The 22,016-nt window shown below is 36.2% G+C and overlaps 1 protein-coding gene across 1 annotated transcript; it reads right to left on the reverse strand.

Moving 5' to 3' along the window:
• Positions 1–906: 906 nt before the first annotated feature.
• CFAP36 (cilia and flagella associated protein 36) lies at positions 907–21,871 on the reverse strand. Its single transcript, XM_010989749.3, has 10 exons — positions 21,585–21,871; positions 18,661–18,725; positions 17,963–18,064; positions 12,900–13,014; positions 9,405–9,492; positions 7,726–7,777; positions 3,815–3,917; positions 1,921–2,060; positions 1,584–1,733; positions 907–1,078 (listed from the first exon to the last, which is right to left on the reverse strand). Exons 1-10 carry the CDS (start codon positions 21,697–21,699, stop codon positions 977–979), a joined length of 1,032 nt encoding a protein of 343 aa, XP_010988051.1. The 5' UTR covers positions 21,700–21,871; the 3' UTR covers positions 907–976.
• Between the last annotated feature and the right edge of the window lie 145 nt (positions 21,872–22,016).

Genomic DNA, 22,016 nt, shown 5'->3' on the forward strand with positions numbered 1-22,016 from the left:
ATGGTCCATAGCTAGAAAAGAGGGTGCTTATGGGATGACACAACAGGAAGTTTTCTTTCCAATTCTGGTTACCTTTTAGTAAATGGAAACCATCCAAAATCACCTTATATACAAAAGACCTACACCCATGGCAGTATTCCCCTCAATGGACTCAGTTGACTGTTCCTTATCTGTTTTAATGGTAGCATTTCTGGAAAGAGTAATGGAGTAATTTAACATCCCCCACATCTATTTTCAAAGTCCTGTTTGTTCCTCCCTCAAATGTAGGATGCTAAAATATATCTTACCAGTGCGCAAAATAACTGTTCTTTTCATTAGATTGATTTATACCTGTTCACCCACAACTACTCTAACTCACCCAGTAGTCTCCATACAGCAGCCACACATCTTTTTAAAATGAAAATTTTGATCATGTTAACTTCCCCGCTTTAAAGCTTTTCAGTGACTTCCCACTGCCATTAGAAAATTCTTAAAACTCTCACATTCCCTACAGGCCTTGCAAATCAGTACCTCACGTATCTCCAATTCCACATGCTAACCCTCTCCCCTCATTCTGTATGTACATCAGCCATACTGATAGCTGTAAGACCCTGCCTATAACAAACACCTCACTGTTCCCTTCTAACACTTTGCTCTTCACTAGCCCAATGAAAGCAGGGACCCTGTCAATCTACTTGACTACTATATCCTTAGTACCTATCACAATGCTTAGCGCAAACAATGAATGAATGCACTATCAATTAGCTTTCTATAGCTTCTCCAAGAGAGAACATTATTCAGAAATTTGTACTGAACTGGTCAGCAAAAGTAACTGCCCTCCCCACCGCCAATTATCTATGTTTAATAAAATAGTAAAAACGAGCTTATATCTACACTTACAAACACAAGTATTTGAAACTAACAGGCTTGGTTTAAGGATTAAATAATTTATTTTTAAGAAATTTTGAACTTCGGTCTTGCTAAATTATTTTTAAAATTACTTATTAATAACCTCTTCTTTAAGTTTCTCTGCAAGCAATCTCCTCTTTAGTAATGTTTGCTTCTCCTCTGCTGTCATTTCTGGTTTCTCTGTCATTTCCTTAAAAAAAAAAAAAAAAAGAAAAAAAATTGGCTACAGTATAAAATGGGTTCATTCGTCTAAAATTCCCAACATACTGCCTTGAACAAATGTTAGAGCATTCAGTAAACTTTTCAAAAAGAAACCACACATGGACTATGATTCCTAGCTCTCTTCTTTGTAAAAATCTCTTCTTGGGAAGCCTCTTAGAGGTGGTGGCCAGGGTACTGATACTGCTCTATGAGAGTATTTCAAAAGACTCAGATAAAAGAGACTGCTGACACTTAAGTGCTCAGAGCAGAGCAAGTAAAGAATCAAAACTGCTATCATTTTGACCTCACGAAATCCTCATCACAACCATCGCACTGCCTAGAAAAAGACTTAGCAGGTGCCACACTAATAGGTTAGTATGAATGGAGCTACAAGAGCAACGTTCATGAGTGAGCGAGGCTTTCTTGCACATATTCTGATTTGGAGAATTCCACCTGTAGATTTGCAAATTTTGACATACTAGAGCTGGCCATACCTCTACCTCCTCAGCAGATTTTCCCTTCTGCTCCGAATTTTGAATCTGCTTAGTCCTTATATCCTTTCTCATGGACATCAACTTATCTCTCTTCTGCTTGAGATAGTGTTCTCGCTGCCGGAGCTCTTCTGTTCCAAGTGTTGATAAATTCTAGCTCAAAAAAGAGAAGGAACTATTTAAATTCAAGTCTGCATAACAAGTGGCACAGATATCCATTGATTCAATTAGAAGTTTGAGTTCAAGACTGTGACAAAGACAAGCGTGTGTGGCTGCTTACATTGTTGAGTACTTTTGTCATTTTGCTCATAGTTCCTGAGAAGTAACGTTTTTTACTTACTGCTATTGGTCCTTCAATGCTTGTGTGTTCGAAGCCAGGAATCTTTAGGCCTTTTTGTGGAAGAGAGGAAGTTTCAGGTAACATTTCCAGCTTTCTTGTCAAAGGTTGTACTGGTTCATTAGCAAAATGCACCTTAACTTCTGGCAGTAATTAGATAGAGACCAGTTAGAATATTATAAGAAATATTAAGTATTAACCTAGGTTCACCAAAATGAACTAGTGTTAATAATACTTGTTTTTCTCACATTCATTCACTCAACATGAATTGATTTGGTGCCTACATTGTGCCAGGCACTGGGTGAGAAATATGGTCTCTGTCCTCAGGGAGACTGAACTACAGTTACTTATGAATAATGACGAAACACCAAGCTCCTGCTGTTTGGTACTATAGCTACAAAAAGATATAATTCTTGTCTAAAGATTAGAACTACATTATAATGTAATACAAGGTTGCCATATAAGCCAAATACACAGTACACCTTATTGATTCCTCCCAAATTAGGTCTTCATCAAGGGCTTCCATCATCACTTTGTATGAAGGGATTTCCTGAGATATCAGATACACTCTTTTTTTAACAGAATAGTTTTTAAAAATTAAAATCATTACTATTGAAATTATCTGCCATTGGTTCTCTGCCACTAATGTATATCTCATTTATATATGGTTTAAGATCAAATTTTCTATAGTTTCACTTAATAGTTAACATAAAGAACTAGACTAAGTAAATATATTCAAGTTATGTCCAAGACAAGATTTAAACAGCATACATACTTAGATCTACATAAAACAGAAAGTTAAATATGGGTCAGAAAATGTAAAAAGGGCTCAGACAAATCTAAAGCAGGTGCTTTCACCTCAAATGAGGTTATTCTAGTCAATAATGCAGAATATTAAAAAAGAAAATGATTAGGTTTGCTAGGAAGAAAAAAGTAAAGTAATTTTATAAACCTGCTTCTGTCTCATATGCCCCATTGTCTTAAATTAAGAATACAGTTCTTAAAATAGTGGGTAAACATCAAACCCATCTATCTCAAGTGTTAAAGTTCTTCTGAAGTGTAGAACACATGATTTGGCATCAGAAGACCAAGGTAAGTCACAGTTTCACTATTGAAGAGAGATTTTGGGCAAGTCACTCAAGTTCCTTGAATTTGTTTTTAAAAAAATAAGATAAAAGAAAAAAAGGATCATTGTATCTACCTCACAGAGTTATGGGGGGTTTTTTAATTGAGAAAAAGACATTTATCTAAAAATCATAGACATCTATGATAAAAATGAACTAAATTCAAGATCATAATTCAAGTTCTGTTTCAGAATTACCTGTTTTCTTACAAAGGAAATCAGAGTGTGTACATTGAAAATGATTTGCCACATACTGAACAAGGTCATCCACCAACATTTCCTATGAAGATGCTCATCAATTTTGGTTTCAATAATAGTTTCTGACTAAACTTCTAGATAAATCGGTTATTTCTTATTTCCTAGTTGTGCTTTAATTCACTAGGAAAATAAGTTAATATTATCTTTCCATGTTCAGCTTCTAACTCACAAACACTATATAATTGTGGTCAAGGAAGAGAATACCAAATGTCATGTGAACATATCTTGGATGCTACAGCCATGGCTAAAGGCTGGTGGCTCCCTTAAGGGATCTTCTTCACTGCTCTGGGTTTCAGGCTTCAGTTAGAAATCTGGGGACTCGACCCTCTCTGTCAGCTAGGTATCAACTACAGGCAGCCTCTTTAGCTAAATTTACAAAGAACTTTATATACCAGTGGCCATTCAACACCCTATCACAGGGTTTTTGAGGGTTTATTATGTGTGAGAAAGTAACACATTCTTTACAGTGTTTATGTATTCATATTATTCAGAAAGTTTGGTATATTTCAACCTTACCTGAGGGTGGGTGTGCAAAATGTTCACCATCCCCCTGGGAATTATTCATTTTTGCAGTTTCATTGGCATGCACTGGGGGCTCTTCTGTTTTAGCCTCTGATGACTTCAGGAATCAATAATACAATTAAAAAATATTCTAGGTTATTTTTGAATAATTCACTACTTAAGGAATTCAAACACATTAGTTTAAAAAATTTACTACTATATTGATAATAAATCACAGATTCTATTTTTCCAAAGTTTTTAAGATGTTTCCAGCATTATTCATCTTCTACTTTTTGAGGTTGGTAAACATTCTCATTTTAAATCATGCAGTACTATGAATAACTAGTTTGGTTAGAACTTTGAACTTAAGAAGTGGGTTCAAACCTAGGCTTCACTCTTACTACTCACGTGACCTTAACAAAGAAACCAACACCTACTCTAAGAGAAATAAAACCACTGGTGCTTTTTCACTGAAAATAATCTAAAAATAAAATCACAATAATATCACTACAAGATACGCCTGAAGCAGCCACAATTCAGTTTACTGGTATATCTCATTTTATTGTGCTTCACAGAAACTGCCTTTTTTTTTTTTTTTTTTTTTTTTTTACAAATTCAAGGTTTGTGACAAACAGACATTGAGCAAGTCTACTGGCACCATTTTCCAACAGCATTTGCTCACTTTATGTCTCTGTATCACATTTTGGTAATTCTAGCAATATTTCAAACTTTCTCATTATTATATTTTTTATCATGATCAGTGATCTTTGATGTACTACTGTAAATGTTTTGGGGCACCACGAATCACACCCATATAAGACGGTAAACTTAATAATTAAAAGCTGTGTTTTAATGGCTCCACCAACTGGTAGTCAGTTGGCTGGTTGTCAGCACAAAAGTCTACTCCAGTGAACGCACAAATGACAAGAAAGTGAAGCAACCTTATTGCTGATATGAAGAAAGTTTTAGTGGTTTGGATAGAAAATCAAATCAGCAACAATGTTCTCTCAAACCAAAGCCTAATCCAGAGAAAGGCTCTAACTCTCTTCAATTCTATAAAAGCTGAGAGAGGTGAGGAAGCGACAGAAGAAAAGTTTAAAGAAAGCATAAGGTGGTTCATGAGGTTGAAGGAAAGATGTCATCTTCGTAACATAAAAGTACAGAGTGAGGCAGTAAGGGCTGATGTAGAAGCTGTGGCAAGTTATGCAGAAGATCTAGCTAAGATAATTAATGAATGTGGCAAAACTAAACAATAGATTTTCAATGTAGTTGAAACAGCCTTCTCTTGGAAGAAGATACCATCTAAGACTTTCATTAGCTACAAAGGATAAGCCAGTACCCAGGTTCGAAGCTCCAAAGAACAGTCTGACTCTCTTCTTAGGGGCTAACGCAGCTACTGACTTAAAGTTGAAGCCCATGCTCATTTACCATTCCGAAAAATATAGAGCCCTCAAGAATTATGCTAAATCTACTCTGCTTGTGCCTTACTAATGAAACAACAAAGCCTAGATGACCGAACATCTATTTACAACATGGTTTACTGATTATTTTAAGCCTATGTGTTGAGACTTACTCCTCAGAAAAAAAAAAATTGCTTTCAAAATATTACTAGTCACTGATAATACACCTGTTCACCCAAGAGCTCTGATGGAGATATACAAGATTAATGTCATTTTTATGTCTGCTAATGCAAGATCCATTCTGCAGACCATGGATCAAGGAGTAATTTCAACTTTCAAGTTTTATTCTTTAAGAAATACATTCTGTAAGGCTATTGCTGCCACAGATAGTGATTCCTCTAACAGATCTGAACAAAGTCAATTGAAAACTTTCTGGAAAGGATTCACCATTTATATACAGTTAAGAACATACATGATTCATGGGAAGAGTTCAAAATATCAGCATTAACAGGAGTTTGGAAGAAGTTACTCCAACCCTCATGGATGACTTGCAGAGGTCAAGACTTCAGTGCAGGAAGTAATTACAGATGTGGAGAAAATAGCAAGAAAACCAGAATTAGAAACAGAGCCTGAAGATGTGCCTGAATTGCTACACCCTAATGATAAAACTTGAACAGATGAGGAGCTGCTTATTATGGATGAGCAAAAAAGTGGTTTCTTGAGATGGAATCTACTCCTGGGGAAGATACTGCAAAGACTGCTGAAATGACAAAGGATTTAGAATATTACATAAATTTAGTTGATAAAGCAGCAGCCAGGTTTGAGAAAACTGACTCCAATTTTGAAAGAAGTTCTACTGTAAGTAAAATGCAATCAAACAGCACTGCATGCTACAGAGAAACTGTTCATCAAAGGAAGAGTCAAATAATGCAGCAAACTTCATTGTTGTCTTAATTTAAGAAACTGCCACAGCCACCCCAACCTTCAGCAAAAATCTGATCAGTCAGCAGCCATCAACATCAAGGGAAAACTGTTCACCAGCAAACAGATTACAAACACTGGGGGCTCAGATGATGGTTAGTATTTTTTTAGCAATAAAATCACTTTTAATAAAGGTATACACATTGTTTTTTTTAGACATAATGCTATTGCACAGACTACAGCACACTGTAAACATAACTTTATATGCGGTGGGAAATGAAATATTTGTATGACTTATTTCATTGCTATATTCACTTTACTGCAGTAGTCTAGAACTCACAACATCTCTAAGGTATGCCTGTATTTCCATTTCTAAAATGGGATATTATATTTAAACCAAAGAAATCACTTAAATTTCAGAAAGAACTAAGTAAACTGATAATTCGTTTTTCCTTAAAAACAGATGAAAATTCAATCACACATAACTTTTTAGGCAATTCTTGGATACCTAAATCAAAAGCCCCTATATGCTGAGTGATGGATACATGACAATTATTATTATTATCAGCTCTAATTTTGTGTGTTTGAAAATTTCCATAATAAAAAGTCTAGAAAAATAAATGCCCCTAAAACATGTTATTATTCAAGAAGCCTAATATAGTTTACTTATAAATCAGAAAGTTAATACTACTGTCTTATGATAGCAGTTTTGAACTGGTTTCTTTTCTATACCTTTACATTTAAAAAATCTTTATTAATATCTAGGAATTTCATCACCATTTACTAAAAGGAGACTTACTCAAAGATACATAAATCCTCTCTAAATCCTAAAACATCTCTTCCGCTCTTCACTGGGTACCTTGGAGTAAAATAGGTTCTTTTCAAAGACAGTGAATGATACAAGAATGTATCATGGTGACTGAAGGGAAAAAAGGAAAATGACTTTCAAGTGATTGAGAATTAGTTTATATTAGGTTTCCCTCTCACTTCAGGGAGATGTGGGAAAACATGGAAAAAGAGGCAGCTAGGAAAGAGGAGAGGAAAAAGTAAATATTAGCTTCCCTCACCTCAGCCAGATACACGTTTTAATTTATCCTGAGGAAAGATCAGGCACTTTATGGAAACAGTTCTTAATGAAAGAACAGCATGAATGCTTTTCACAGGAAATGTGAAACTGAATCATTCTGCTTCAAGCTGCCAATGTTAAAGTGTACAGGGGACCCTCGGCAGCAACTGCAACTGCTGTTTCAAAACAGTGAAGAAACCAAGGGGAGTGGGGAAATAAAATATTTTTTAATTTTCTTTTATTCAGAAAATGAAGGGGAATTTCTATAAGGAATTCCCCCAAATATGAATGGTACTACAGTTTTTTGGAGTTAATAATCTCATTCTTCACTGGGAATGTAAAAGGAGGTCATGGATGAACTATAAAGTGAATAAAGCTATAAAATTAAATATAAGTGCTCAGAATTGCTAAGAAAATATGAATACTCTAAGGAACTATGTAGTTCCACCTAAGCTTAAACTTTAAATAGCAAAACCTAGGTATAAACTAAAGGGATAAAGGAATGAAATACTTCTATTGTTAACATGTTTTGCAGGCACCTGCTTTTTCCTCTTCCTTTCTTCCTCCTGGTCATATTCTTCTTTTGATTTTCTGAAATATATAAAAATAAAGTAAAATGTCTCTTTTGGTCAAAGAATAAGTATTCAACAAGCAACATGTTAGTGTAAGCTTACAATGCGTACAAGGGATTTTGGAAACAAGGATGGAAATAAGCTTTGCTTAAAGCAGCTTACAATCAACTGAGAAACAAAGAGATAGGCATAAACAGCATAATATAGTCAGTCACATAAAATATGGGTTTACCTATTTCCTCTGACAATGTGAATGACCCCTAGCTGAACAAAGACCAACAGGTTTGAAATCCCAAACCCAATCTGAACGGCAAATCCCATTAATATACTGTGAGCTCTTTCTTTACACAGATCAGTAACACTTCTCCTGATAAGATCCACTTCTCCCCTCGTTCTAGTTTTTCCATGTCATCTGAGCTACCACAAGGCTCTCCTGATGCCATTATGCCAAAGCCCTGTCAGCTTTTGTAAAATCTAACAGTACAATGTTGATCAATTTTCAAACCACCAATCAACCAACAGAAGCAACCAGTGTAAGTCAAACTTTACCAGTCCTCTAAACCCACTACTGAATAGCCTTAACTCTTCAAACGTGTAAACTCAAAGCATTCTATGTTGTCTCAGGCTCCCATATGACCCTGCCGTGGAAAGGAGGATAACCCACATACTTGCCTCCCTCCCCACAACCACTCAAGTCCCCTGAAATTAAGCACTAAGTCCTAGAGCTCCTTCCATAGTTCCCCACTAGGCCCATTCTCCTAAACCACCATCTTGCCTGTCCTCCCTTTTGCTCCAGAACTGAGGACAAGGTGGGTAGGTGGGAGGACCGCGGGTAGGTGGGAGGACCGCAGGATGCTGGAAGACGGTCATGCATGTGGTGACAGATGGAGAGGAAGGGCGCCCAAAGCCCAAGGCCCCACTCTGCATGGGACAGAGTAGCTGCAGGTATCCTTTAGTCCTAAACCTAAATGTATATTCCCACAGATTCAATCAGGTGCTGCAATTGCCCCTCCCTTCCAAAACTCCCATAGGGGTCAGGAGGCAACAGGCCCAAGAAAAAACAAATTCCCCTTTAATGAGCTGCACACCCCATGCCAGGAATTTGGCTGAGAATCATGCAACTGAGTCAGGAGAGGGACCAGCACAACAGTCATCTGGGATAGGCACCTCCCACTGTCCTCTTGCAGGTTACCTGCCACCCAGTCAGCTATTTGTTCTGTGGAGCTGGATGTCCAGCCTCCTACTGTGAGACACCTGGCATGAGCCTCCTCTAATAGTGAGATCCAGAAGCCATAGAGTTTCCTGCTCAGCTCAGGCCACTCCACCCTTTTCCAGGCAGATGGCTGGGTCTACTGCGTCTTGTTCCCATTGATGGCTAGTTTCCTACCCCCATGATGGAAGTGGAGGAAAACCCTCCCATCTGGGCTGATCTGGTATGAGTCATCTGAAAACAATTTTTTCTGTCTATTAAGAAATGTAATATATATAAAGTAATTAACAAGTAAAATGATAAATCATTTTCATAGTTTTTAGGAGAGAATTTAGATTATTTAATAGCTCACAGTATTTTGGGGGTAAAAAGCATATATACAGATCATATTACAATATTACTAATAATTCATTCAAGAAATAATTGAGAAAGATACCTAAGAACTTCCCTCAGGATTTTCATCTCTTCCTGTTCAAGGTCACTGACCACATCAGAACCACCCGTTAAGCAGTCAGGTAATACACCTGTTCAAAACCAAAGACCACACAGAATATCAACTCCAATTGAAAACATTTATTTCTCATTATTCTAGTTCATCAAGAAGTACAAATTAGTTAAATAAGATCTATCACTTAAAGAATGTTCTAAGCTATCATCTTTTTAACTATGGTCTTTTGATTTTTTTCTTATTTCAGGGACACAGTCCCACCCAAAAAACATAATGTTACCTAGAAGTGTCTCTTGGTAATTATTTGTATTGCCTATTTAAAATAACAGTAATATTATATGGCAATAAAAATTAATATAAGCTATTATCTTCCATAATCATATACTACACAGGATACACCACTGAAATCATTAAGCTCCTAATCATGAAATTATGCTCTCAAAAGTATCCCTTAAATGAGAAAAGTTTACAAAACAAAATATGAAATACTCTGTTAATTGAAACAGCATGTTAATATTCTTCAGTCACACTACAACAAATACTACTAAAAGAGCCCTGCTTACTACATGCAAAAAAGCATGATGCTAAGCACTTAAGGGGAATATAAAAATGAATAAAACAATCTCTGCTCTCAGAGCTTCTACTAAGATATTGGGCTAATAACTATAAACCAGGGCAATACCAACTTTGGCTCAAGACAAATAATTCAGGGCAAGTAATTTTAAGTATTGGTTTCATTTACTTTATTACCTATATCTTCCTTTGATAAGCAGGTAGACCGGTAATAAGTGTTCTGTTTTTATCTATAATTATTATACTCCCAAAACATTAACAGCATGTCTCTCAATTTTTACCTTCCACTTCTTTACTCACATATGACTACGGGATTTCGGGTCTTCTTTAAATTAAAGTAGCTTTATTATTCTAATTCCCTGGATGTTTAAATGCATTTTTAATTCAACTTTTTATTTTAAAATAATTGCAGATTCGCATGCAGTTGTAAGAAATAATACAGAGATGCTATACACTTTTCAGTTTCCCCCAATGGTTACATTTTACAAAACTATAGTACAGTATCACAACCACAAAACTGACATCTATACAACCCATTGATGTTAAGTGCATTTTTGCTCAGTAAAAACTATACAACTAGTATTCTATTAACCTAAGGAAAATTTTAAAAAGTAAGTAAAACTAACAGTACACAATACTTCAAAACCATCAAAATAATGTTCTGATTTGCATTTTCCCCAAAATCTTTGATAAGATACAACCAAGAATCCAAAGAACCTTTGAATTTTTCTCACAGAAAGACAATTTTCAAAAGGTCTGCAGTTTTGAGTACAGTCAACATTGCTTTAAGGTACTATTCCCTGCATTTACATTAAGCAAAAATCTTAAATACAAGTATTAAAAATTCCATGGCAGAAATTAAGTATTAGTTTATATTTAAATATAAGCAAACTGTCCCACCCTGTGGTTTGACAGCAGCCACATCATTCCCCTCGTCCTCCCCTGCAAATATAATCCATGTGTATGCAGTTATCAAGCAGCAAGTACTTAGGGGCCCTACCCCACCTTACAAAAGTGATTCACGCTTCAAGCCGATCATAACGGTCTTCATTCCCCTGCCAGAGGGCATGTGACCCCAATCGAATCAATAGGACCTGAAGGGAAAACTCCTGGGGGGCTTCCATGAAAGTGCTGTCTTGCTAGCAAAAAAAGATGTGTAGGAAGAAACAGCCCTTTTCATCATGAGACACTGTTGAGTCTACATTCAATGCAGAGAGTGATCATGACAGAAGATCCTGAGAATGGCAGAGTATAAAGATGGAAAGTGTCAGGGCCCTTGATAACATCACTGAACCATCAAATTAACCAGCCATGAACCTGTCTTTCTTCCTTTCCTTCCCCTGAACCTCTTGTTCTGTGAGATGACAATTTCTTATTGCTTAGGCCATTTTCTTTGAGGTATTCTGCCAATGGCAGCCTGAGGCACCCAGCTGATACTAGTTATATGTATCTGTTCCCTTTTTATTGAAATTTAAATGAGTTTCCAATTTATTCCAAACTGAAAACTAGACTGTCAATATCAAGTTCACTATTTCTTTTATCAAAACTGATCCCCCCAAAACAATTTTAAATAACACAAAATAATTATTCAAATTCTCTATCTTATACATCAGAATAAAGCATAGTTTCAGGAAACGCAAGAGAAAAGGATTTTTATGAAGTAAACCACAGTAAAAGAACAAAGAGAGACTGTTTTCCAAGCTTATTTACACCAAAGCAATAGCACAGTGCCAGGCGTCATTCAGAGTTAGGGTGGTGTTATTTCCTACCCACAGACAGCAGCTCTCTAACCTGTTGTGAAAAGCATTTTAGGATTTTAGGGAATAGTTAGGATGGTGGTTGGCTCTAAGGGACAGAGTCTCTACTTATATCAGACAAATGAGAAGAGAATTCACAAGGGCCCTGCAGCATGTTAACGTTTGCCCTGTAACAACAGAAGCCCTATTGTCACATGTTCCAGACCCTTAAAAGCAAACAGTACAACTAAACTATAGCTCTCATTATCTTCAAGAAACAATCAAAGAAAAGGCCCTGCTGTCAAACCATTAGAGAGTACATAGGCGTTGTAAAGAACATTAGTGGCAATCTATTGAGCAAAGGAACACATAGGTATAAAGATTACCAGAGTCATAAAGGTGCAACCAAGAAAAGAATGTGGGTTGAAAACCAGACAGTACAGTAACAAAAAGTATGGTTAGGAACTCGGATGTTTTGAGTCAAGGTGTGAAATATAGTTCAAGTACACAAGAAGGGAACCAAAGCAGTAAGAGCTAGAAAGAAACTGAGTTTAGGCACAGAATAAGGGAAAAGACAAAGCCAAGATGGGTTATTAGAGCTTTGGCTGTTGTTTTCTCTTCCACCAGATGGTGGCGCTATCCTACCTGCCCGTTGCCCTAGAACAGCAGTTCTCACTCCGTCCCAGGACTAGCAGCTAGGGACTCATTAAAATGCAAAGGTTTAGACTACTGGATCAGAAACTGGGCGACAGCCATATGTGTTACAACAAGCCCTTCAACTGCTTCCAGTGCTCACTGAAGTTTGAGGGCCACTGTCTACTACAAAGGTCCTAAAAATAAGCCAGGAGAAAAATAACCACCTTCTCGCAACAGAAATTGTAACTGTGACCACTCAAAAATAATGAATTTCATAAACACAACGGCTAGGCAGGAAAATCAAGTTCTCCGAAATCTAAAACATTAAATCAAATTCTGGGCTGCTTTCTTTGAGACGTCAAACAACAATGATCAGGACATTTGCACTCTCATATCTCTTAAGTCATCCATAGACTGTCAAACTTAAAATAAATTTATACAAGGCAGCTACGTTAAAGATCATACTAGAACCAGAATAGTCAAAACTGCCACCAAAAAAATGCATTTAGCACTTGGATTTCTAAACTCAGTATTTTACCATTTCTCTCTTGAATTATTCGAATGGCTTGCAGCTGCATTTCAATGTTTTTCTGGACCATCATTGCCTTAAAGATAGTAAAATCTTCTGCTGCCAACACAGGTTGCAAAATGGCCTGTGGAAAGAAGTCTGGAAGTTAAATGAAGATTCAAGTTTTAAATCTATTTCCCACATACTCAAATCATTTCCATTGCAAAAGATTCATTAATTCAAGAATGCTGCATTATTATTCATGACTAGATGACTCAAAAAGACAATTTTAAGATTTTATTCTAACAGTCTTTAAAGTAGGAAAAAAAGATGGAAAGCTTCTTTTCCCTTAAATTCAAATATACTGTTCAAAACACCCAAGGCAGGGAATGACAAATAGACTTCACCTGTCTTTAACTGAAAGTTGCAGCCCAGAGACCAGTACTGACAACGATTGTAGGCAGCCTCTGAAATAGAGTAGTTATGTCTGGTTTGGCAGGGCCCCTTTATGGGATTACACCACCACATAACTTCGTTCTGGGCCTTCTTAGATTTTGTATTAGTAAAATCAAGTGCTCTCCTCATCACTAATAAACACCTGAAGAGCACTGCTGTTGATGGCAGTGTGTCAACTAGAGCTATCAGCAAGTCAGTTATACTGTAGAGCTTCTCAGAGTGTGTTCTTGACCCATCAAAGAAATGCAGGAAAGAAATGCATATTCCTGAGCCCTGCCCTAGACATAATTAATCTAAATTTCTGGAGGATGGGTGCCCATATATCTCCCTAGATAATTCTTTTTTTTTTTTTTTAGTATTTTTATTGAAGTATAGTCAGTTTACAACGTAGTGTCAATTTCTCCCCAGATAATTCTTACAGCATTAAAGTTCAAAAACCATTGATATACTGTGGGGGGAAAAATTAGCCCTTAAAATCAAAGCCTACTTCCAGCTTAACCAAGCACCAGCTGTGTGATTATCACACGTATCACTTAGTCTTCTGGGCATCAGTTTCTTCACCTGCAAATTAGTAAAATAATAGTAATAGTAATACAGTATTTTGTTGATTCTAAAACTCCATAGATCAGCAAAATAAAACATTATTTCATGTACTGATAAGGAAAAAACCCTGCTAATTAAATTATAACATGTCATCAATGATAATATGCATTCCCATTTCAGAGATACGATGAAAACTTTCCACTTTAGAATACAGGAAATACAGTAGTAACTTTCTGGCTGGATGACGGAATTAAACAATGTGAGAAAGCACTTTTTAAATTGAAAAGTCCTATAAAAGTAACTGGCTCTTTTGAGGCTGGTTAAACATCAAACTGGTGTGCTAAACCTAAAACTTTACAGCAGTTGGTCTCTTCTGGTCCAAGGAAATGAACCACCACTTTCCTAGGAGTTTCCAATACGGGCAGTTAGAGGAACTAAATACAAGAGTTACTCCAAAAAGCTAGCAAGTGGTTTAAAAACAATAATCTTAAGTATCCTTTAAATTAATTGAAATGGAAAACTACTTTGAAAGAAGACTATGAGGTAACGCAAACATGTTATCTATGTTTGAGAAAAGCACATTAACAAAAACATGAGCATTGAGTCTTACAGAATCTGACTTAGATGAGTTTTAAAAACATCCACACATGTTCACACTTAGCCTAAAGTTATTATCTCTGCTTAGAGTTAATCACACCATAGTTTCGAAAAGTACAAGTGATTCCAAACTTTTACACTGCTCCATTAATAGAACCAAAAGGAGAAATAGATGAGTTCACTATATAGTTAGAAGCTTCAGTAATGGAAAGATTCAGCGGGCAGAAAATCAGTAAGGACATAGTTCAACTGACTAGCACCTTCAATCACCCAGATCAAATTGACATTTCTCCAACAACAGAAAAATATACATTCTTCTCAAAGTACACATGGAACAGTCACCAAAATAAGACAACATTCTGGGCCATAAAACACACCTCAGTAAATTTAAAAGAACAGGAATCATACAAAGTATACTCTCAGACCCTAACAGAATTAAACTAGAAACAGTAACAGAAGATAACTAGAAAAACCTAAAATATTTAGAGATTAAGCTACACACTTTAAGGCAGCACATGGGTCAAAGAAGTAGCCTTAAAAGAATTATAAAATCAACTGAACACAACTGAACTAATAAATATATCAGTATTTATTATATTTATCTGAACTCTTTAGAAGGACATTCTAATTCACAAGCACATTTTGAGAAACCACACATATACTGTTCTTAAAACATGCTCTTAAAAAGTTCGTTGTTGCTTTTAAACTAAAGTTCTTCAACTGTTGCATTCCTTGCTACTCCTGCTGATTTTAATATACAAAAAGTATGCCAGAACCAGTGGGGTCTAGGGCTAATGATGACCAAACCAGGCGAAAAGAATTTTGCAAGTTGGCTTTAGCAGCATAATTCAATGAGAGGGGAACTGGTTGCTATTTTAAAAATTCAAAATCATGGGGGGAGCGTACAGCTCAGTGGTAGAGCGTGTGCTTAGCATGCACAAGGTCCTGGTTCAATCCTCAGTACCTCCATTAATACATTTTAAAAAATTTATAAACCTAATTACCTACCCCCTCCTCAGAAAATAAAAAAAAATCAAAATCAGACCAAAACAAAATAAAAACTACTTCCTAAGTTACCCTGGGCAATTGGTTTCTTAAATTCATTCTTAGGTATCCCTATATCAGCATAATGGAATCAGCATTCTGATCTTCATTTATAAAGATTAGATTATTGCTGTAAAGCAGTAAATGACATGCTTTGGGCTGTTTTCTGGTAATAGTTATGGCCTTGCGCTGATTTATTTTGCTATCAGTATCTGGGGCAAAGAGTGCTCCAGAAGAGAATAAAGCTAACTAGTCCACATGGGGATTGAATACATGACCCTGGCCTAATTAGCACCCTGCTAATCAACCACCAAAATAGCTACCATTATTTAAGAGGTGCTTCCATTTATAGACCACCTTATATGTGTCAGGTATTGTGCTAAATGCTTTATGAATATTTAGGAACATTATCACTTAAAAATCACAAAAATCTTTCAAAGTAAATACTATGCCTATTTTATAAATGTAGAAACTGAGAATCAGAATGGATAAGAAAGGAAAACTAAAACGACTTTGTCCATGGTAGATGAAAGATCTAGGACTCAAATCCAGATCTGTCTGCGCCAAAAGGCTTGCCCCCTTGTACGTAACAAGGTTGCACTCTCATCAACTCCAAATCAAAAGGTGTTGTATAATAGAACAAAAGAGAAAGATGTGTTACTCTCGATCTGAAAACAGTATTTTAAATTCTGAACATCTTCATTCACAAATAATTTAACATTATTCTGATAATGCAAACAAAAGATGAATGTGTCTACTGTTACTGTGAATATCTTTTTTCACAAAGAAATTCAGATTCATTCATAATGGCTTAATTAAGAGACTGATAAATATTAATCACAACAGAAAATATTCCTGAAAAACAAGGAAAATAAATATCAATGTCTTAAAAGACATTTAAGTACTAGTTAATGATTTTCAATAAATTCTTCCTATTCAACTGAAAATAAGAAAATAATGCCTATTATTATTCCTTAAACTAAAACTATGGTACACACAGAAGAATAAAAGCTATTGGTAAACTATAAAACAACTTTTGCTTTATAGAATTATTAACTAATAAAATCAGATGTTTGTTTACATTACTGTGGGCATACCAATAACATTTAAATTTTTTGTAAATGTCATGTTATATTAAAGATTTTCTATCTCTAGAATGACAGGTGACCATTAAATGAACAGAAGTTGTGCAAAAGAACGGTAGAAAGAAGTGCTGAATTAAACAGTAGTCAAAGCAATCTCTTCTAGGCCACAATAAGATGATTTAAACTAACTTTCTGCTAGGAACTAAGTTCTCATCTCTGTGCTAGATGCTGGGAATGCAAAGATACTAAAAAGAACCCAAAGGACTTACTATCTATATCTACTAAAGCAAACAGATTGGTAAAAAAACTATAATACAAGGCAATCGAACTGAATTGAATATGTAAAAGTGCTCAGTGAGGTAGAATGAGTGCTAGTCTGACTAGAGGGATGAGGAAAGCTGCATTTCAGCAGGATTTCTCTGGGTAAGGAATGGATGAAGGGTTAAGGAGGTAGAGGCTAAACCTTCCAGGTTAAGGGTATACCATGAGCAAAGGCAGGTGCACGGATGCTTACAGGAGCAAGTGACCTGGAATGACCACAGTACATAATGTATTGGAGAACTAAAGCAGGAGAAGACTGAACATATAATTTGGGGTCACATCATAGACAATCCTCACTATCATCTAATGAAGGAATTATAGTTTGGTAGAAGATGAAAAGCTAAAGCAACCTCCTGGGAAGCTAATTGGGTGGTAGTAACATATTCCTAAGCTCAACCTCTGAGCAAGGGCTGTCAGTTGGAGTGCTGGGCTGGTACTCCAGCTCTACTATCTACTTAGCTGTGGACTTTGCACTAGTTGCTTAATATATCTGTGCACTAGTTTCCTCATGTTAAATGGAAGTAAAATAGTACCAATTTCTTAAGGGCTGGTGGGAAGATTAAATGAGATAATACATGTCAAATGCCTAAAATAGCAACTAGCACGAGCCCTCAGTAAATATTAGTTAAAAATATGCATAATACCTTCAATCCAGCACTGAGGAACTAATGAAACAATAAAATTAGTACCAAGAGAAGGAAGCCCCAGGAACTGTGTACTGTGTACTGTGGATCTCCTAAGATTAAAAAAGGGGCAACTCCAAAAATGTCTGAGATCTATACAAATAAAACACTAGTTTGGATAAAGCCTGTGATCTACTATATTTATGAGTTCAGAAAGTTTCTTTGTTAATAGCATCAGTTCATTAATGCCTCAAATTATCATTTCTCAAGGTAATTATAAAAAAAGAACATGTGATAAATCGGCTTTCGCTCCTACAATATCTAGAATATTATACTTTGACAATCAAAAATAGCAAATTTGAGTGAAACCCTGGTCCATTTTTGTTAAAACTATGTATTAGGAGAGTAACACAAAAGCAAAAACCTGTGACGTATGGGTCTTTGCAAGAGGAGAAGTGCATGCTTCTTGAAACTGATCTTCATTAATTCCAATTTCTTTAAGGTAACTTTCTAACAGCTTTTCAACCTAAAAAGAGAAAGTTTAACTTTTATAATGTACACAGAAAAATTCCAAATGAGTTTTTATATTGAGTTTATAAAAGTATAATCAATTGCTTGTTTGCAATTATTAATCTACATAAAATTAATTACCTGGCAGTGACAATGTCTTTCACAGAAAAAACAAAAAACAAAAAATAAAAATTTTTGCAGAGAATCAAGGGAAAGTTTCTTTCCTCTACTAGAAATAACTGAAGTCAAAATTATAAAGTTTGATATAACTCTTTGGCTACCCAGAGGCATTTTTTAAAATCTCAAAACAACATGACTAAATTAATAATTAGCCCTTCACTGGATGCATTAACAGAAGAATAAGAGTAAGAATAAAATTTAAAGATCAGATGGAAGATCCCTTAAAATGGCCATCCTAAATCCATTCTAGAGTTATTAAGGACGAGATGCACAGAGAACCCTTGCAGCCTGATGCAATTGTTAGTACAATTAGGGTAGGCTGGATTTTTTTAATTAAAGAATTTTAATGGAAAAATCAATTTTTTTAATTTAGAAAAGCTATAATTAATATTATTTGAATTGCCTTTTAAAATCAGCTTTAAAAATACTCACTAGTTCTTTGTATTCTTGATGAATCTCTGTATAGGTCAATTTGCTTTCTTCTTCATCATCAAAAACTAAATTTAAGAGAAAAATATTGCATAGTGTGAAAAACAAATCATTTCATTAATGCAAATATGAAAGTCCACCCCTTACATCTTACAAACAGAAGAGACAAAGAAGAATAGAAGAAACACTCTCATTCATATAAACCAGCTCTTTAGTTTCGAATTCTTGGGTTAAAAAAAATTTATATATATATATACACACACACACATATATATACATATATATGTATATATATACACACACACATATATATACATATATATATAGTGTTAGTTGTAAACAAGTTTTTTTCCTACCTAAGATCTATTTCATATAGAAGACAAACACTAATTTCCTACTTTTCAATCAATAATATAAGGCAATAATTTCTTTATAAACTTTAAATGGAATATTACTGTTAATAGTTTTTAAACATTAATTCCTTTTATAACAGGTTCCAGATCATTTTGCTGGTGAAAGTGACTAGGATTTTTTTGTTATATATAAGTCAATAATGAAATTAAAATAAATAAAACCAAAATGAATATTTACTAAATGACCATATGTGTGAAACAATGCAGATTGGAAAGATACATATTCCCTCAAGAAGCTACAATTTGATTAGTGAAACAGAACAAATTCATGAATTGTAAACAATTAACCCTCTTTTTAAAAAATTCCTCCTGAATGATCTTTCTAAAACACAAGACCAACTTATGTAATTTTCTATTTAAAGCTCTTCAATGAGAAGAGCTCTTTGCCTAAAGAATAAGTATAAAATCCTTAGAAGGCCAGACAAAACCCTGCAAGATTGGACCCCAAGTCTCATCTCTCACCACTCCAAAACCCAAATTTTGCACTCTTAACAATACACAGTTACTTGGAATACCACCAAATGTAACAGACAAGATGCTTTCAAGCCCCATGCCTTTGCTCAAGCTCTTCTTAGATCTTTTTGCCTTTACCAATCCCTCTTCTCCCAACCATTCTTCAAAACATTGCAAGTGGCACATGATCTACTACCCACACCCAACCCCTAGCCTGGCTAGTCTTCTTCCTCTGAACTCTTACAATATACAGCCTAACATTATTATAATGCCTGCCACTTTATATTTAAATTTCATTTACCTGCCTGTCTTTCCCACCAAATTAAAAACTCTCAAGCGCAAGGATTTGTTTTATTCAACTTTCTATCCTCAGCTTCTGGCTCAAGGACACTTGATAAATGTTGAAATAAACGCTTATATTACAAAGTTGTACAAAACTAATGTTTAAATCATCTGAGGCAGATAATAGCACATTGATAACCCAGTCAGTGAAGTATAAGCACTGTTACTTCAAGTATCACTGGGCTGTTACTTCCCTTTCTCCTGCTCTATGCAACACTGGGTATACATGCAATACAGCAGCTATTTAAGCTGCTTTCAGTTAATTTTGAAGCCAAATTACTACAGTAATGTTTATAAAGCTGAGGATTACTGTTTTCCTATAAAATTACACAAGCAAGTGTGTTATAACTGAGATGCAGCAACTTTGGCATTTGGGGATAAAAAGAACAAAGGTTTTTTATTTTTTTTTTCCATTTCAGCAGTTAGTCTCTGTGGGATAAGAGGAATCAAAAGGTAACAAAATTTTTTTTTCTCCTCAAGGAGGTCAGAATACCACATGCTTCATCAGTCTCATAATAGCATTTTTAATTTTTAAAAAGAGCATAAATAAAAGTTATTTTGAATTTCTTAAAAATTATCTGTAAGAACGCTACTTAATAAATACTATATGAATTTTGCTTACGGCAATAAGAATGTAATGAGAAGATTCGGTGGTCAAAGTAAACTTCATCTTTACCAGATTCATAGAATCTTAGGGTTGAAAGGACTCTTAAAAGATCATCCAGGATAACCAGCCATTTGATAGTTGAATTCTCTTCTATTATAACTCCATTAAGTTCTTGTCAGATTCATTCAAACACTGCTAGGGCCTGGAGAACTTATTACTTTCTGAGGCAGGCTAATTCATCTGAGATACATTCAGTTACGAAGTACTTCCTTCACCGAAATTTGTTTCCCTGTAGCTTGCATCCACTGATCCTAGTTCTATCTCATTGAACCTTACAAACCAAGTCTAATCCCTCCAATGTAAGACAGATGTTTAAACGATTAATGGACATCACTACCCTTAAGTCTTGCCCGGCTAAACAACCACAATAACAGTTGGGAATTATTCATATGACATCGTTTCTGGTTCCTTTCCCGTGATGGGCTCCAATTTGTCTCCAAGAACTGAATGCCTAACTCTAAGCGTGATCAGAACCTGTAGGTGCTCTTCTCTCGCAGGGTATATAATGTCACGTTTACATACCTCATTTGTTAGATTACCCAACCCTTCCCATTTTTGGTATAGCTGAGAGTCAGCTCAAAAAAGGGAATAAAGGCCACCAGGATCACCGGCTCTGGGCCTGCTGGAGTAATCACATTCCCGCGTCCCCCGCCGCTCCATTTTTAGATCAACTGTTGGGATCAGAAGGAACTCAGAGGTAAACTGACGTCTCTCCTTCCAAGTCACTGGGGAAGTTGTTGAAGAAGCCCACCCAAACAGTGCCACCTGCCTAGGGCAGAAAGGTGCAGGAAAGGGTGAAAGACCCAACACAGGATTAAAGTCTAAAGTTTTTCGGATGGACCCAGAAGGAGGAGGGTCTCGGTCCCCATTTTCATCTCCGAAAAGGAAAAGACTGGCACTGTGACAGCAATACACCTTAAAAACCAGCTCTAAACTTGGCCGACAGGAGTGGAAACCAAGGAGATGAGAGGTAGTTTATGGTGACCACCTCTCTGCCGACAGCTGGGTGAGAGAGGTGAGAAAGGATTGACGGTTTGGGCTCTGGATTTTACCTTCACATTTCTGCTCCATAAAGTCCAAGATGGGGATGGTCCAGTCCGGGCCCCGCAGGAATCCGGCGATGCTCTCCACCACCCATTCCACCTCGTCCTCTTCTTCCGCAGACATGCCGCCCCCGCGAGGCGCCGCGGAACCCTAGAACAGACCCCGAAGCCTGGAAGGCCTTTCGGCCACTGGGAGCCGAGAGGAAATGGAAGAAGAACGAGTTGTTCCCGCAGCCACCGAAAGCTATAAACCAGTTAACGTAAAATGGTCGCTATGGCAACAGGCGTAGCCGCTCCGCGCGGCCGCCCGGAAGTGAAGCCAGCTTCCCGGGAGCCAGCGCATCTCAGAGAGTGGCATTTGAAGAACGTTTCCGATTGGCTGGAAAGGAATAGTAGAGGGTCGAAAGTTAGGCTTCCGGCTATTGGCCCGGAGTTGAGGGA

The sequence above is a fragment of the Camelus dromedarius genome, chromosome 15, assembly GCF_036321535.1.
Source record: "Camelus dromedarius isolate mCamDro1 chromosome 15, mCamDro1.pat, whole genome shotgun sequence".
NCBI lineage: Eukaryota > Metazoa > Chordata > Mammalia > Artiodactyla > Camelidae > Camelus > Camelus dromedarius.

Bases quoted from the DNA above. Each gene is read 5' to 3' on its own strand.
- CFAP36 (XM_010989749.3), bottom strand. From the start codon at position 21,699: ATGTCTGCGGAAGAAGAGGACGAGGTGGAATGGGTGGTGGAGAGCATC. The intron at 13,015-17,962 runs GTTTTTGCTTTT...TTCTTTCCACAG, and splicing joins CAAAGACCCATACGTCACAG to GCCATTTTGCAACCTGTGTT. The intron at 3,918-7,725 runs GTGCCTGCAAAA...TGATTCCTGAAG, and splicing joins AAAGGAAGAGGAAAAAGCAG to TCATCAGAGGCTAAAACAGA.